Source organism: Salvia miltiorrhiza, unplaced genomic scaffold (assembly GCF_028751815.1).
Source record: "Salvia miltiorrhiza cultivar Shanhuang (shh) unplaced genomic scaffold, IMPLAD_Smil_shh fragScaff_scaffold_19_1, whole genome shotgun sequence".
Lineage (NCBI taxonomy): Eukaryota > Viridiplantae > Streptophyta > Magnoliopsida > Lamiales > Lamiaceae > Salvia > Salvia miltiorrhiza.
In genome coordinates this window covers 58,850-75,812 of record NW_026651441.1, presented here as the reverse complement: position 1 = coordinate 75,812, position 16,963 = coordinate 58,850, and the positions used below count along the sequence as shown (strand labels likewise).

General features: G+C 35.9%; 1 protein-coding gene across 1 annotated transcript; it reads left to right on the top strand.

Annotated features, from left to right (window-relative positions):
- The first annotated feature begins 1,466 nt into the window (after positions 1-1,466).
- On the top strand, positions 1,467-13,487 carry LOC131002782 (uncharacterized). Its single transcript, XM_057929253.1, has 15 exons — positions 1,467-4,571; positions 4,657-4,785; positions 4,884-5,072; positions 5,168-5,211; positions 5,343-5,658; positions 5,824-5,908; positions 6,001-6,153; positions 8,315-8,410; positions 10,012-10,097; positions 10,220-10,435; positions 10,573-10,827; positions 10,955-11,102; positions 11,230-11,363; positions 12,618-12,704; positions 12,784-13,487. The coding sequence occupies exons 1-15, from the start codon at positions 1,863-1,865 to the stop codon at positions 12,868-12,870; spliced, it is 4,734 nt and encodes a 1,577-aa protein (XP_057785236.1). The 5' UTR covers positions 1,467-1,862; the 3' UTR covers positions 12,871-13,487.
- The last annotated feature ends 3,476 nt before the right edge of the window (positions 13,488-16,963 follow it).

The following is a 16,963-nucleotide window of genomic DNA, read 5'->3' as shown; positions in this document are numbered from 1 at the left end:
GAGAGAGAAGGGCTGAGCTGGCGGTGGCGGGGGAAGCGGCAGTGGAGGTTGGGGATTTGCTTAGGATTTGCGGAGGTTGGGGATTTGCTGGAGAGAGAAAATGGGGCCACATTCATTAAAATAATAATAAAAAATTAAATAACAGCGTTTGGGGCCGTTAAAACGCGGGGGAGGGGGGAATTTGCTTAGGTTTAGCCACGTTGAGGTAGTAAACAACGCTTACCCTGACTATAGGGTCCTATACGCGATAAGGGCCCCAACGTTGGGGGGGATTTGGTACTTAACCCTAAAAAAATTGTCGAAAAAAAACTCAAATTAACCAATACAAAATAAAGACCACTAGCTTTTTCGTTGGAAATTATTTTAATTATAAAAAATATAGTTTGAGGCTATAGGAATAAAATATTTTTTTTAATTTTAAATAAAAGACTATAATAAGTATATATTGATTATGATATATTTCGGGGCTATAGAGACAAAATAATATTTTTTATAATTTTAAATAGAAGACTATGATAAATAAATGGTGATTATCATCACCTCGAAGATCAAGTTATGATCATTTAAAAATTCCGAGTGTAATCCCCTCATGAAAAAGAAGAAGAGTATCATGAAATCGAGTTGAATCAAATAGCATTATACTCAAATTTGATTTATTTAATATCAAGTTGAGTTTATTGAATATTTTGAGGCTCACGAGCTCAACCAAAGATATACAAACTTTCTAAATTTATACTTATATTCAAAATATTGATAGTATTTTTTTCTTTTGAATATAAATTATTTTATTCAAAATAATAAATATATTAATTATTTTTTATAAGAAACATCGTTAATTAGATATTTAATACAATTATCATTAATTTTTAAAAGATAAACATAAATTGTATCATTAATTTTCAAGCTGAAATCACTTAACGAGCTTATTCACGAATTAACGAGCCGATTACTACTATACTCAAGTTTGATTTATTTATCGAACTTCACTAAATAAATTTGAACGAACTTTTTTTTGAGCCGGGCTCGAATTATTTGTGAGCGACTTGGTTTGTTTACTATTTCATTTAAAGTTGAAAATTGATTTTAAAGACATATTTTAATTAAATTGGTTAATTTTCTTTTATACGTTAACTGTTTTTTCCCTGTTGAAGTCAAGTTAAAATAAAATGATTTACAACAGTCAATTAATTTTCTTTAGGAATAACAATCAATTAATTAGATGAGAGTTAATTAATTGGATGAGAAAAAGAGTTTGAGAAAGTTGTGTAATTGGATGAGAAAAAGAGTTTGAGAAAGTTGTACATGAGAAAAATATATTTTATTTACAAAATGAGAAAAAGAGAGAAAAAACTAAAATTTTAAACAATATCCACAATAATAGCATACATTTTCGACTGTTCTTTTGATTTGAGTGGATTGTACATTTTCTTTAATTTCAATTTTACTCGTTTAATTAAATTTATTTACATACTATACCATATTGTATGCTCAAATAAAAATTCACACCAAAGTCAGTGTTTGGTGTTCATCTTCAACCCCAACTGGTTTGGTGTGTTCTTATTTCACACACAACACACACTATCCATCCCTACTCACACACACGCACATCTATATGTATATATCTCCATGTATCTCTGGTACGCGCGCCTCCCCTTAAATCGCTCTGCTTCTAGATTTCTCTTCGTGTGTGTGTGAGCCGCTCTGCGTGTGTGTGTGCTGAATAGTTGTTGCTTTTATACAGTATATAGATAGATAGATACAGAAACCATATATATATATATATATATATATATATGTAGATTCAGTAGGCGCATGACTAGGATTTGATGCATGCAATTGATTAACCGCCGGAAAATTCTCATATGGGGCACAAGAAGCGGAACGCCGCTCCTCGCTCCAAAAAACCTTCGCAGCTGCCGGCGGCGGCGGCGGATATCGCATCTTCCAACGGCGCCGCTGCTATCGTCGATTGCTCCCTTTCAGGCCTCGACCAATCCGCGGAATCCATCAACGGAACATCTGTTAAATCAGAGGCCACGATTCCAGAAAGCAATAACAATGTAGTTACGTCTGCATCATATGCTTCGGTAAAGCTCGAGTGCGAACGGGCTCTCACGGCGTTGCGCCGGGGGAACCATACAAAAGCCCTAAGGTTGATGAAGGATTTGTGCTGTAAACACGAGAATTCGCCGCACTCGGCCTTGATTCACCGCGTTCAGGGGACTGTGTGCGTGAAGGTGTCTTCGATTATCGACGACTCCAACGTTAAACAGCGGCATGTGAGGAATGCGATCGAGAGTGCGAGGAGGGCGGTGAGCCTGTCCCCTAGTTCGGTTGAGTTTGCGCATTTTTATGCGAATTTGTTGTATGAGGCGGCTAATGATGCCAAGGAGTATGAGGAGGTGATGCAGGAATGTGAGAGGGCTTTGGCAATTGAAAACCCTGTCGATCCTGCTAAGGAGAATTTGCAGGAGGAGAGTCAGCAGAAAATATCTACAGCCGAGGCTCGGGTTTCTCATGTCCAGGGCGAGCTCAAAGCATTGATACAGAAGGCGAATATTGCGTCTATATCGAGTTGGATGAAAAATCTGGGAAATGGAGACGATAAGCTTCAGTTTATTCCACTCAGGAGGGCTCCTGAAGATCCGATGGAGTTGAGATTAGTTCAGGTAAGAAGGCCAAATGAGATTAAAAAGGTTGCCAAGACCGAAGATGAGCGTAGGAAAGACATTGAGGTGAAGGTGGCTGCAGCTCGGATTATACAGCAGAAGTCAGAGTCTCCCCATTTGGGAAATAATGATGGGGATAAGAATACTAATAATAGCAAGGATTCGGGTCTGGGATCAGGCCAGAGAGTAGGGGAGAGGAGGAAAAGTGGGAATATGAGGAAAACGACATCATCAGATGACAGGATGGATTTGGTCAAATCGTATTGGAACACTCTGAGTTCAGAGGGGAAGAAAAATTTGCTGACAATTAAGATTTCGGATCTAAGGGCACATTTTAATTCATTTAAGGATAGTGCATTTAGTGAAGTACTTAATGAAGCTCTATCTTTTGGGGAAGCTAATAAAGTTTGGAAGTTTTGGACCTGCTGTCGCTGCAATGAGATTTTTGCAGACGCTAGTTCATTCATGCACCATGTTGTGCAGGAGCACTTGGGAAGTTTGTTGCCGAAAATGCAGTCAATTCTACCCGAAAATGTGGAGGATGATTGGGTTGAAATGCTTCTTAACTGTTCCTGGAAACCAGTGGAATTGACTGTAGCTATTCGAATGCTTGAAAAACAATCAAAATCTGATACACATGATTTGTTTGATGAATCAAGCCATAGACACAATGCAAATGATTCAAAAGACTGTTTTCTTGACACTTACTGCAATGAAAATGAAAGGGACTCATCACCTGGAAAGAAGAAATCTAGTGAGGATTGCAATGGCAGTAAGCAGGATATCAGGAAGTTTGAAGATGTTGAGTGGATGGACTGTAATGATCTTCGAAGTAGTAAGGAAAATTCACTCTTTGACTGGCCTTTATCTGATGACCTCGAGCGCACAAAGCTTCTTGAACGAATCCATTCTCTTTTCGAGGCACTTATTAAACACAAATGCCTGGCATCAAGTCATCTTAGCAAGGTTATACACTTTGCTTTGGAGGAGCTGCAGAGTATAGCTTGTGGTTCTCAACTTGACTTCAAAGTGAACCAAACACCATTGTGCATCTGTTTTCTGGGTGCTCCTGAGCTTAAAAAAATCCTAAAATTTTTGCAGGAAATTTATCAGACTTGTGGATTAAATAGATACTCTGATAAAACCAACATGGCAGATGATTCCAGTGGTCCAGTGCAGGGTGATATTATGGAGAAGATAATACTTACACAAGATGCTTCCCTTTTGGTGATTGATGAGCAATGTCTTCCCTGCAAGATCCCTTGTTTATCCTTTAGCAATGTTGTTAATGGTGTTTCGGGTGCACCTATTTCGTCCCATGTCAGCTATGAGAATGGTGTTATACTCGATTCTGATGCATTATTGTCCTGGATATTTGCATTTGCCTCAGCCAGCGAACAGTTGGCATACTGGAAACGTGTGACAGCGGAAAAAGCTCAGCAAGGTCTAGAAATACTCCAGTTGCTAGAGAAGGAGTCTTACCATCTCCAGGGCTTGTGCGAGAGAAAATGTGAGCATTTAAACTACGAGGAGGCATTGCAGGCTTTGGAAGACCTGTGTTTGGAAGAAGGAAAGAAAAGAGAAAATGCAGTGGGTTTTGTTTGTCAAAGTTATGAATATGTCCTTAAGAAAAGGCGCGAAGAACTCATCGAAAATGACTGTGAAATTACACTTATCAGCAATCGATTTGAGTTAGATGCTATTGCTAATGTTCTCAAGGATGCAGAGTCCCTAAATATGAACCAATTTGGTTTTGAGGAAGCTTACAGTGGCATTACATCTCATCCCAGTGACCTAGAATCTGGTGAAGAATATGATTGGAGAATGAAGGACCATCTTCATCAGGTGGATTCTTGCGTAGAAGCTGCAATACAGAGACAGAAAGAACACGTATCTACTGAGGTTTAGTCCCTAATTCTGTTATTTTAGTTGGCTTTCTATCCAGTATTTTCTTCGCAGATTTATCTCACATATATCAATGAATCAGATCAGCAAAATAGATGCAAGAATCATGAGAATAGTTTCAGGGATGCAGCAACTTGAAGTTAAGCTTGAGGCTGCATCTTACCATGATTTCAGATCAATCTTATTACCTTTAGTCAAATCATTTGTGCGGGTTAGTATCCTTTGAAATGCCTTTTGTGAAAAGTCCTTCAATTATTTTCATGTCACTCGGATATGAATTGGAGGTTCATTATTTCTGTATTTTTGCAGGCACACGTGGAGGATCTGGCTGAGAAAGATGCTACAAAAAAATCTGATGCTGCGAGGGAGGCATTTTTAGCTGAACTTGCTCAGGATGCCAAGAAGGGTGGTGCATTAATTAATTGTTCAAAACATGTGCATGAGAGGACGAGGGATAGGAAAAAAAGTAGGGAGAACCTAAAAAACAAGGATCAAAAGGTCTGAAACTTGAGATCGTATTAATAGCCTTTTTCACCTCACATGAGAACAGTAAGAAAGATGCTGACAAATTTTTGTTGTCCCTTATTCTTCAGGCTATCAGTAATGGTAACTTCCTAGATCAGACTGATAAAGAGATGTATGTATCTGTTTTACTCATAAAGTATATATATGCAAATGCAAGTATATCAATGCTAATGCTGCACATATTTTTTTGAAGTACTTTGTGTGAGATTCATTGCTTAATACCACGTCTACATTTGGTTTTAGTTTATTTCCAAGTGATCAGGAAGTGGAAGACCCAAGTCTTGGTATTGCTTTTTCTGGACGAGTTGATGCCTTAAAAGTACATGATGAAGAGTACCAACAAATAATTGAACTTGAAGCTGAAGAAAGAAAGCTTGAAGAAACTTTGGAATATCAAAGACGCGTAGAAAATGAGGCCAAACAGAAGCATCTCGCTGAGCAGCATAAAAGAACTTTGAACACAACCAATGGGAAGACAGATTCATTTGAGATGCTAGAGGCCTATTGGAAACATAGTGATGATGACAAATATGCCAATGAGCAGCAGACAAATAGAAAGGTGAACGTACTATTCTGAGATTTCCATGTCTGAAATCACGTTAGGATTCTATACTGTTGATAATTCACTGGAAGAAGAAATGTCTTTAAATTGTTTGGAAGTTTTGTTTCTAGAAACCAAAATTAAAACTTGTTTCTGATATCTGTGACATCATTTTTTCTACAGGGTCTCGTAATGCAGGAGGGTGGATTTTCCAATTATATGGAGGGAACAGCGACAAATAATGCAAATGAGCCTTTGTTGAGAAATGGTAGCAATCTTTATCATGTTACAGACTTATATTTTCACATGTCTTCTGGCTGACTTAATTTCATGCATGCTATCACTTTATCCTTTTTCCAGGCTCACCAAATGAAGGTATTCCACAGGATGGTGGCAATTATATTGAACAACGCTCGGGAAGGAGAGGTAGACGACACAAGGGTCCAACCAAATTTGTAGATGGCAATGATCTTGGTCTACCTAGAGTTGGGGGAAACTCCCAAGGAAATGGAGGTATGTAATTTGTTAAAAATATTGTCTATAATTAAGTTGAAATGTTAATCAATCTTTTCTTTTTTTCAGTATGCTAGAGTTTGATTTATAGAGCTCACGTATTGTTATTGTTTTTACTTTTTACGCACATCCCAAGTTGTTTAACATTAGTGCCTCTCAATAAAAAGTTGACCTAGGTCTTTTGTAATACACACACACACACACACATTGGGAGTAGCTCAAATAAAAACTCTGTGATAACTCTTGCACTTAACAAATAAAGTAACTGCACTGAACTCTACACTCAGCAAATGTGAATAACGTATAGGATTTTAGTGCACTTACTATGTGTGTGTGTGTGTGTGTGTATAGGGAGAAGATCAAATGAGAATGGACAAATGTGGTGAGAAATGAGAATGAATGCATAAGCCAATATATATGTTGCATAATGTGCTTGCTTGTAATGACTGCATAACGGAATTCAATTAATTAGATAAAATTTTCGCTCCCTCCAAGATTCGAACCCGTGTAAAATTTGTGCAGTATTATACTGCAACTTATGCAACACTACATAGTACATAGTGATTTATGCAGTATTCTTATTTCTTACGGAAGATAGCATTCTTAGTATTAACCCACCCCTATATATATAGAGAGAGAGAGGGGGGGGGGAGGTTCCATTGAGAATTGAGAATGTTTGAGAACACGCACGAATAAGTCAATAATTTCTATGAATAAATCAATGTAACGCGTGAACAGGCATTCTCATCTGGGTTCAAACCCTGGAGGGTGCGAGATTTTGTTTGTAGATTTTATTGATTTATTCGTTATTCTCATTTCTCACAGAAAATAAAAATCTCATTGGAACCGCACCCTATATATATATTTATATATATTAAAGAGGACAATAATGGTTCCCCATTTACCCTCATGATGGCTCGAAACCCTAACCTAATGATTGGAGGGGAAGCATCTTATCAACTAAGTTGCACGTCATTGTCTTGTTACTTTATAGGTTTAGTGCAAGAGTTCTCATAGTTCTCATAATAAGAAGTTTTTATTTGAAACACACTTTAGTGGTCTTTGTAATATAGAATTGCTCAGAAGATGGATTCTTGAAAGATAATTTGCAAATCTATATTCATGTTTTAGTGATGTTAATTGAAGCATGCAAGTTCAATATATATTGTCACTCTTAATGGGTGATTACATTACCCCCTTGAAACTTCTACACTCGCTAAAATGAATTCTTATTCTTTTTTTTAATGTATTAGATAAAGAGGCCATTAGATGGTATATGATATTCTATTCTTCATCTATTTACATTACATGTAACTTGACATATTTGTTTTATCAGGGTGATAATTTATATTAAAATATTTGTATTAATGAATATACTTGTAATAATGTTTATTTATAGTTAATCTATCTGTGCTACTCTTATTATACTAAGATGATGTTATATTATCTATCTGTAGTTATAAACATTCTTTAATGTTGTCTAACCAAGTAAATTCTGATCATGTTATCTATCTGTAGCACACATTACTAGAACTGTAGATTGAATAATGTGTATATAATATCTCAATCTTATGAATGGTTATGGAAAGATGTATAAAACTGTGGACTTGTTTCTTCTTATTGTTATGAAAACCGACGGATAATTTCTAAAGTGAGAGAGATATGCCTTTTCCTGAACTAGAAAGTGTTTTGATTTTATTTCATCTTAATCTTGCATATTTTTACAATGGGAGGGCATTATGATACCGCTTGTTATTGGAAATGCTTTATAGTAAAAATGTCCATCATAGTACATTGTCAAATTTGCATTTATTGCGATAGTCTTTCACTTGTTGTCTGCATTATGATTCTATGGAATATCATGAAGCGGTTGTCTTGTGTTTTTTTATTTACTCATAATTTGGCATTATAACTGTCAATGGGGAACCATTATTGGTCCTCTTTTAAAAAGAAAAAAAAAAAAAAGGAACCCTCATGGTTTCGGTTTAAATTTTTTGTGAAATTTCCAGAATATTGTAAAATCTACTAACTGATGATTCGGCAGTCAGTGCATCAACAACTTTGCTATTACCATTATTTTTGTTTTTAGGATATATATTCTGTAGTTAATGTATTTCTTCATTTGACGAGGTTTATCTCTTACCATGGTTGAAATATTTAGATAATGGAGAAAATACATTGAGACAGCATCTTGTAGAAGAGGACGATGAAGAAAGGTTTCAAGCTGACCTTAAGAAAGCTGTACGCGAAAGCCTTGGTATCTGTCCTATTTGCCTTTCTCCTGTTTATCTTCTTTTTATGTTTGTTTCTACTGTTCACAGCAATGTAATCTTAATTTATATACACCTTCGGTCCCAAATTTATTGCTCCTATTCCTCTTTGATATGTTTGAAAATAAGGCCCCATGTCCCTTGAGGAAAGAAGCAATCCTCCATCACTAAACCAACTTTGAATTTATTAGAATCTTCCTATGTTTTATTGTAAAATAAAATGTTTAACTTACACAAAAAGGTTTACCGGATTGGGCAATTTTAATTTATTTATTTGGTTTCACATGCTGCTATAGATTTTGAGTCGTATCTTTAGTTAGGATGACATCACTGTTTGGGGCATTATGGGTTCCCTTTGTAATGACTTAACTCGTCATTTTCTTAAGTAGCAATAAATTGCACACCTGTTCTTTGAAGCAAAAAATAGTAAATGGTTAGAATATGCATAGTTACAAAATAAAACAAAAACTACATGATGATTAACTAACAAATATTATGCACTTTTCTTAAAGCCAAAAAATTATAAACTGTTATAATATGCAAAATTACACTGATAAATTAAACCTATCCTGAGATAACATAATTATAGTCAAAATACTTTAAGATTGTCCCTGTGGGATGCCTAAGCAGTGGATGTCTCTTGTGTAGAAGGAAGAGGTATTGGATTCAGTCCCCACTACTCTCCCCTCCCTCAACTCAAAATGAATACTTTAAGATTTAACTGTTGATCTCAAAAGTTAAGCACATAAATAGTTATATGCACAATTGAACTTTATACCTCTCAAGTTTCATCCATAAACCTTAAGATAATAGACAATAAATAAAAATTTAGGGGGCGTTTACTTTGCATGATTGATTATATACATGATTGAGTATTTTTATCCTCGAGAGTAGGATATATCCAATCCCACCTTTTCTATGGGATAAGAATCAAGCAAAACTAGCTTGAATGATAGTAATAATCAAGGGCCTTGGGATATCCTAAGGTTTCAATCCATCAAAGTAAGCAAAGGGCCTTACTATTTTTATCTATCAAGGCTAATCCTAATCCTTCAAAGTAAACGCCCCCTTAGGGAATTAACACTCATGATTATTTATATGAAGAACATAAATGACAGTTTTTATAGGGCAGTCAAGTAACATTCAAAACCAATTAAACATTAAGAATAATTAAATGAAAACATGTAGCTAATGCTAAGATACTTAACAAAATAGAAAAACAAATATCATTTCAATTTTTTTACTGAACTTTTTAAAGCCAATGTATTGCTGAATATTACTTGCATTCTGGTTGATGAGTGCAATGATGTATTCCCGTTTTGGTCTGTTTTATTCCCAAATAAAACCTGAGAAACATATTATTGATAGTTCCAAACAACACTCCTGAGTATTTTGTTATTATGTTTTAAAGAAAACTAGATCGGTTGTTTTTCATTTGTTTATTTCTATATCTTGTTCATAGAGTTATCTGTATGTCTATTTTGGTTGGAAGCTTTCTATGCATCAATATTACATGTGATCAAATTCTGCCAGACGATGAGATTTTAGGACCTGGTGACTTGTATTTAATGTGATGCATCCTTGACAGATGGTGAAAATGGGAAAGAGACATATGGAACAGGGTTAAAGAATGAAGTTGGCGAATATAACTGTTTTCTCAATGTTATAATTCAGGTTGGTAATGGAAGTGTGCTGTTATTTTGTTTCATTGATTAATTCCACTTGCGCATTTGTTTTTAGTCTTCATGGTACTAATTTTTGTTGGGACTAAATACTTATTCTTTTTCGTCATTCAGTCATTATGGCACCTAAGTCGGTTTCGAGATGAATTTTTGGGGAAAGCATCATCTAAACATGTTCATGTTGGTGATCCTTGTGTTATATGTGCATTGTATGATATCTTTATTGCTCTGAGCATGGCATCTACGGATAACAAGAGAGAAGCTGTTGCACCTACCTCTTTGAGAGTTGCTCTCAGTAACTTGTATCCTGACAGTAATTTCTTCCAGGAGGTAACTCTAATTTTACTGCTATTCCGGCTGTTTCAGTTTGTGGTTTTTAGTACAATGTTTACCTAAGATTTTTTTTAACATTTGTATGAGGTCATATGCTCTTTCCAAATATGTGATCAAAGTGTGCTGACCTACAGGGTCAGATGAATGATGCTTCAGAAGTGCTGGGGGTAATATTTAACTGTCTCCACCAAGCTTTTACTCCTGCATGTGATGTATCGGATACAGAACCAGTGGATGGCAAGTGCCGAGGCCCCTGTATCGCACATTTAATTTTTGGAATGGACATATTAGAGAGAATGAACTGTTACAACTGTAGCTTGGAGTCCAGATACTTGAAATACACATCTTTCTTCCATAATATAAATGCCAGTTCTCTGAGAACAATGAAGGTATGTTTTTTGATCAAAGTCTCCATGATAATGCTTAGTTAGTCTAGTCGTTGCAAAATTTGAAATTTTTAAGAGATTCTTCTTTATGAAATGTCTAATCCAAGCAATTCCTTTCATTATTATTCAGGTTATGTACCCTGAGGATTCCTTTGATGAGCTTTTGAACCTGGTTGAAAGGAATCACCAGTTACCTTGTGACCCCGAGGCTGGTGGCTGTGGGAAGCCTAACTATATCCACCACCTTCTCTCCAGTCCACCACATGTCTTCACAACAGGTGGCTTTCTCATTTTTTATATCACTTTTTCTATTCTTCCTTTCTTTTAGCCTTTCTTAAACTATTATGTATACATGCAGTATTTAGCTCTCGTTATAGATCTTAATTCATTTGCTATGCCTTGTAGTCCTGGGATGGCAGAATACATGTGAGAATGTCGAAGATATAAAGGCAACTTTAGTGGCTTTATCCACTGAGATTGATATCAGTATCCTTTATCGAGGTCTTGATCCACAGAACAGACATCGCTTGGTTTCAGTGGTATGTTGCTAAATCTTCCTGAAATTTTAAGATTAATACCATACTTTTCATCTGGTAACCTTGTGACATCTTATATCTTGCAAGATGTCCATTGAACATATTCTCGAGGAATCAGATGCTAAAAAAATAGAACATCAGAATATATTGAGCTATTAGGTAACCAAAATGGAAACAGAGACTGGAATTATTATAAGTTAGACCTCTGGTTACAGTACCATAATTTGTTTTATAGCTTCATCAGTTGCTTATTTTGGTTTTTCCTGACTATAAGTTACAACTTTATGGATTTCAAATGTGAAGAACAGTTATTACAACCCAACCTGGAGAAGCTAATTCTTGGTTTATTACTGATTTTACTTCAATCCTACAGATGTCATGTCTTGATGTAGTGGTGTGATTGTCAAATTAGGCTTTTTTGGAGGAAAGATTATACCAGATTCTTTCTTAGATCTGTATGATTTGATTTCTCTTGAAGAAAAGAATCAAGTTTGTTCTATATGTTTTCTACTTACAAAGCTTAGATTGGAACCTGATCCTCTAGAAAATTATCGATTATTTCCTTGAGTTAGTGCTATGCTTCTTTACTTGCGACCTTCCTTCACCAATACTAACACCAAGAAGCAGCTATCCCTTTATTCCCACTATGAGGTGAATTATATGGGTCATATCTCACCATTGTTTTGGCAAAATACTTGTCGACGTTTATTTGTAATTACAACAGTTTTTTGCTAATAGTTTCTCCCAGGACTTCTCGGGTCTTCCCTTTCACTTCTTAATTTGAGTTAATGATTGTTCTATTTTCTACGCGTCTACTAACTGTAGCAACTATTTAATACTATAATTGAATGGTGATATTTGTTTGTCCTGCACTCCTGCTCCCTGTCTTCGGTTGGGATCAAAAGCAGTCTTTCTAAATTATTTATATTTTAACAGAGTAATTGTTTATACTCTTTACTGATTGTTTTAGTTGTATCTGTATACAAGTGTGCAAATATGTCTTTGTGCACCTGATCTCATCTTTATCCAAAGATCTTGCTGTCTAATATACAGCCTTCTTTGGAGCCAGCATCCACAGACAATAGTTTGTCAAACTTCTATCTTGTAGAGCAATAAATATCTGCAGTTGTGTACATCATGCAGTCCTATACACTGAGACAAATAGTGATACACTAAACAATTTATCTCTTATCAATCTGTCTTGAGTACATTGTTTACGCTTTCTATTCAAATATTTCCAACTTGTGTCCCTGTTAGGTTTGCTATTACGGGCAGCACTATCACTGTTTTGCTTACAGTCGTGATCACGATCACTGGATAATGTATGATGACAATACCGTGAAGGTACAATATCTTAACTGTTACCTCAGTTTCCTTACGTTGGCTTTCTTCAGGATGTATTTGATCTATTTTTCTTGACTAGGTTATTGGTTGCTGGAATGATGTTGCTGCAATGTGTGAAAGAGGACATCTACAACCCCAAGTCCTCTTGTTTGAAGCTGTAAACTAGCGATTCAGTATGCTAATTTTGACTCCTTGAAGAGGTGATTTCATGGATCTGGTGATGCATTCCAATGTCTACTATGAGTCTTTCTAACTTGTTGATGAGAAGCCTGAACTGTATTATAATGTGAAGTGATCTATTATATGATTCGAAAAAAGATGAAAAAAGGGATCATTAGGTTAAACTAGGAAGTTTCAGAAAAACGTTGACATACCCTTACGGAAATAAGAACTAGGTTTTGGTGCAAGTTGCAGATGAGGACACCATCTCCATCAAGTATTTTTCCAATTTTGATATCTTTTCTTCTGGTTTGGGTCACCATCTGTCAATTTACAAAACTTGTACAAGAATCTCCTATACTTAGATTCTCTAGTTGTTATCGAATACAAGAAAACTGTGTATAGATCAGATCCCCGATCCCTAGGATACTTGTCGTGAATAGAAATTCTCCCTTGTCCTTTCTCCAGGGAATTTTTTTGGTGTTGGAACACTATTAATAACTCTTCTATGCTATGAGGACTAAAGATCTTAGGCAGAATTGAACAGTAAAGATATAGTGTCGTCCTTTTTTACTCTTTTTAACTCGTATACTTGCTATTCATATATGTTCTTGCTTTAATACATATCATATTTGTATCTACTTTGCTAAGAAAGGATAAATGAGCAACTTTACATTTCATCATCGTATGTGCTATTGTTGTGAGTAGATTTTCTAGGAAGTCGGGAGTAAGGGGCGATGGACGGTTCTCTTGTCTTTCCCTTTCTCTATGTTATTATGTGTATGCTCACTGTTGGCAATTTGTGATATAAAACGGAGTTTCTGATTACACTGTTGTAGTGATGGTTTGTGTTGACATATACTTTTATAATGTTATGTGAGTATCACTCACGTTTAGTCCACATTAGTATTTTTTTTTTGTTTTATACATTTATTATTACTAGTTTCACTAAAAATTGAGGATTCAAATCAAGAAAATTAGAAACTTAGTAATATGCTGTGATGTACGTCCATTTACTTTGTATTCAATTGGAATTCAAAAAGTTAAAAATAGGGAAATTCTTATCAATATGCGTTCCTTTTCATTTTTAAAAAGGGTAATTGCGCCAAAACTTATGAACTTTGACCCGATATTTAAACTTTTCATGAATTTTAATTTTTGCCTTCAATTTCTTGAATTTAAATGATTGTTCAATTTTTTCACTTTTTTGAGAAACCCCCAAATTACAAGTTGACATAACAGTTATTAAATCACCTGATAAATGACATGGCAATGTCGAATGGAAAGCAAAACGACGTCGTTTGAGTCAAGTTGCCGCCTTCCCAGACTCCGGTGGCTTCGCCGCCTTCACAATACTCTCACGGCTCCCTCCCCTCTCTCTCTCTCCACCTCGTCAACTCCCACTCCCTTTTCTCTATTAAATTTTCGGCCAACATCCTGCAAACACTCGAGAGTTTTCTTCAATCAACTTCTCCTATCATCATCTCCATGCTGTTTTTGAAGCGGTTTGAGTCGCTGCCCGTCCGAACCTAGCTAAAACAGCTTCAGATCTTGAAATCTGGAAATCTGCAGTCTTCTAAATTTCTCAATGTGATTTCAGGCCTAATTTCATAGCCTGTTTTCGAAGCGATTTTAGTCGCAACTCGTTCGAACCTAGCAGCAACAGCTTCAGATCTGAAAATCTGCAGTTTTCTAAATTTCAGTCGCCGCCCGTACTAAATTGAGGTTTCTTCTTAAAAATGCCTACTCCGAGGGATGAATTTATTAGAACTTGAGTTTTGAGGTGGTTGATGGAGCTGTCGGCGGCAGTAGTGAGGACGCCAATGGACTTGGAGGAGGGGGAAGGGAAAGGGATGGATTATATATATATGAGTAGGCATGTCAGTTTTCAAGTGTCAATTTTTTAATTCAAGTAAGTGCCATGTCAGTTTGATACTACCACGTCCATGTCAGCTCGATATTCATCGGAGTTCAAAAGTGTAGAAAATTTGAACGATGCTTTAAATTGAGAGAATTGATGATTAAAAATAAAAGTTGATGAAAAGTTTGAAAAAGGGGCCAAAGTTCATGAGTTTTTGGCGTAATTAACCATTTTTAAAATTGAATTGAAATCCAAAAAATAAGAAAATAATTATAAACAAAATAAAATTGTTTTATTATATATAATCACTTCTAAAGATTAAATAATATTCATATAAAAATACATGATAAGGAACAAATATTTATTTATTTTTTATTACACAAATATATAATGGAAAATTATTATTAAATATTTTCATTTTTGGTTATTAACAAATATTTTTATTTATTATCAACAAATATTTACATCCTTTATTAAAAAAGCATAAATATTCATTATTTTTGTTTTTATTAAAAAAATATTATGGATCAATATTGGCATGCCCCAATTTTCGGGAGAATATGAAATGAACTATGTGACGGAACTACTAAGCTTTACTTGAATTAAATGGATAATATACGCATAGAGTCGGGGCATCATTTAATTAATTGAAAAATACGTTGTATTTAAAAGATAACAAGCACAATGTTATAGTAATATAATATTCTGCCTAAAATGATTAAAAAATTGAAGGTTTGAGACCAAAACAACATTTCATACTAGGCCTATAATATATGCGGGATGGCAATCACTAGGGAAAACGATAGAAAATGAAATTCAGATTGTTTAATCTGAAAGTATCAACATAGTTAGGTATCAGATTATATTAACAAAGTGAATTTATTTCAGTGAAAGTAAAACATGGCGTTCTTCAATATCATAGCAACAACCTTTCCTCAGCCTCGCACGTCACCACTAGCGGATCAATATGCAAAAGGTTTTGAAAATATTTGCAGGACTGAGTACTAGTGTACTCAGTGGGTTGAGCCATTTAAAAATATTTTGAAAGCCATTTATTGAAAAGATAATTCATGCTTTAAACAGTATAACACATAATATTTTTAAAACAATTCATTCCATACATACTAAAACAATCTAAGTTCATATTTTCTTAACTCATCTATTGGACGATATCTACAACTGGTTGTCATCGAATCTCTCGATACAATATATTCTGGTGTACATACACAATCCTGGTTGGTAGAGCCAACAGTTTTGGTTGGCGGAGTCAACAATGCTATGGTTAGCGAAGCCAACAATGTTTTGGTAAAAACAATAATAAAAAAATTGTAAGCATGAACCATCAACTTTACTTTCATAAGACTGGGCTTACTAGCTCAAACATACATTTCATAAAGCCTCGCATTATTTGGAGACAAACCAAACAATTTGACTGAGGTGGAAACTAAATATCCTCTTCTATAGGATCTACTCCCTCCGTCCCATTAATGTTGTCCCCTTTCTTTTGGGCACGGAGATTAAGGAGTGTAAAATTATTGTTGTAAAAAAGAAGGTTCCACATGTTTAACAAAAGTAAGTATAGCTTAATTCACTCTTTCAACCACCGCCTACAACCTATCGTCTCACTCTCAATTCCCAGAGCCGCCGCATCACACTGGAACTCCGGCGAGTCGCCGGTCTTCTCGGCCTCGGCACTGCTGAGGGCCGGCGAGATTATCTTCCTATTTCCCAATTCGTGTGAAGAAGACACAAGGCTCAAAACTCACTCACAATTTCGTGCCCTAGCTCCTCCTCCAGTGAATCGCCGTCGCTGCGGGCAGTGGAGGGCCGGCACCTCCTTCTCTCTCTTCTCTTCTCCTTCCTCGGCTGAGAGCCCCAATCGGTCCCTTGCACTGCCATACTAAACCATGTCTCTTCCAATTCCTTATATTAGAAAAAGGTAAGGAAGTGGGTCGTCCACCAATACATCCGCCCTAAATCTGTGCAAATAGCCTCAATTCACAGATCTTCGTCCTCAGATGTATTAGGCGAGCCCTAATTTCTGGAGAAAAAAAAAACAGAGAAGAGAGAAGGTGGATTTACAGAGGGGAGGCTTAGATCTTTGCAAATGGGTGCGGTGCCGGAGGAAGGATGGGGAAGGAGACGGCGCCGGAGAAACGATGGGGAAGGAGGCTGCGCCGGAGAAACGATGGGGGAAGGAAGGAGAGGTGGCGCCAGAGGAACGATGGGTGCGGCGCCG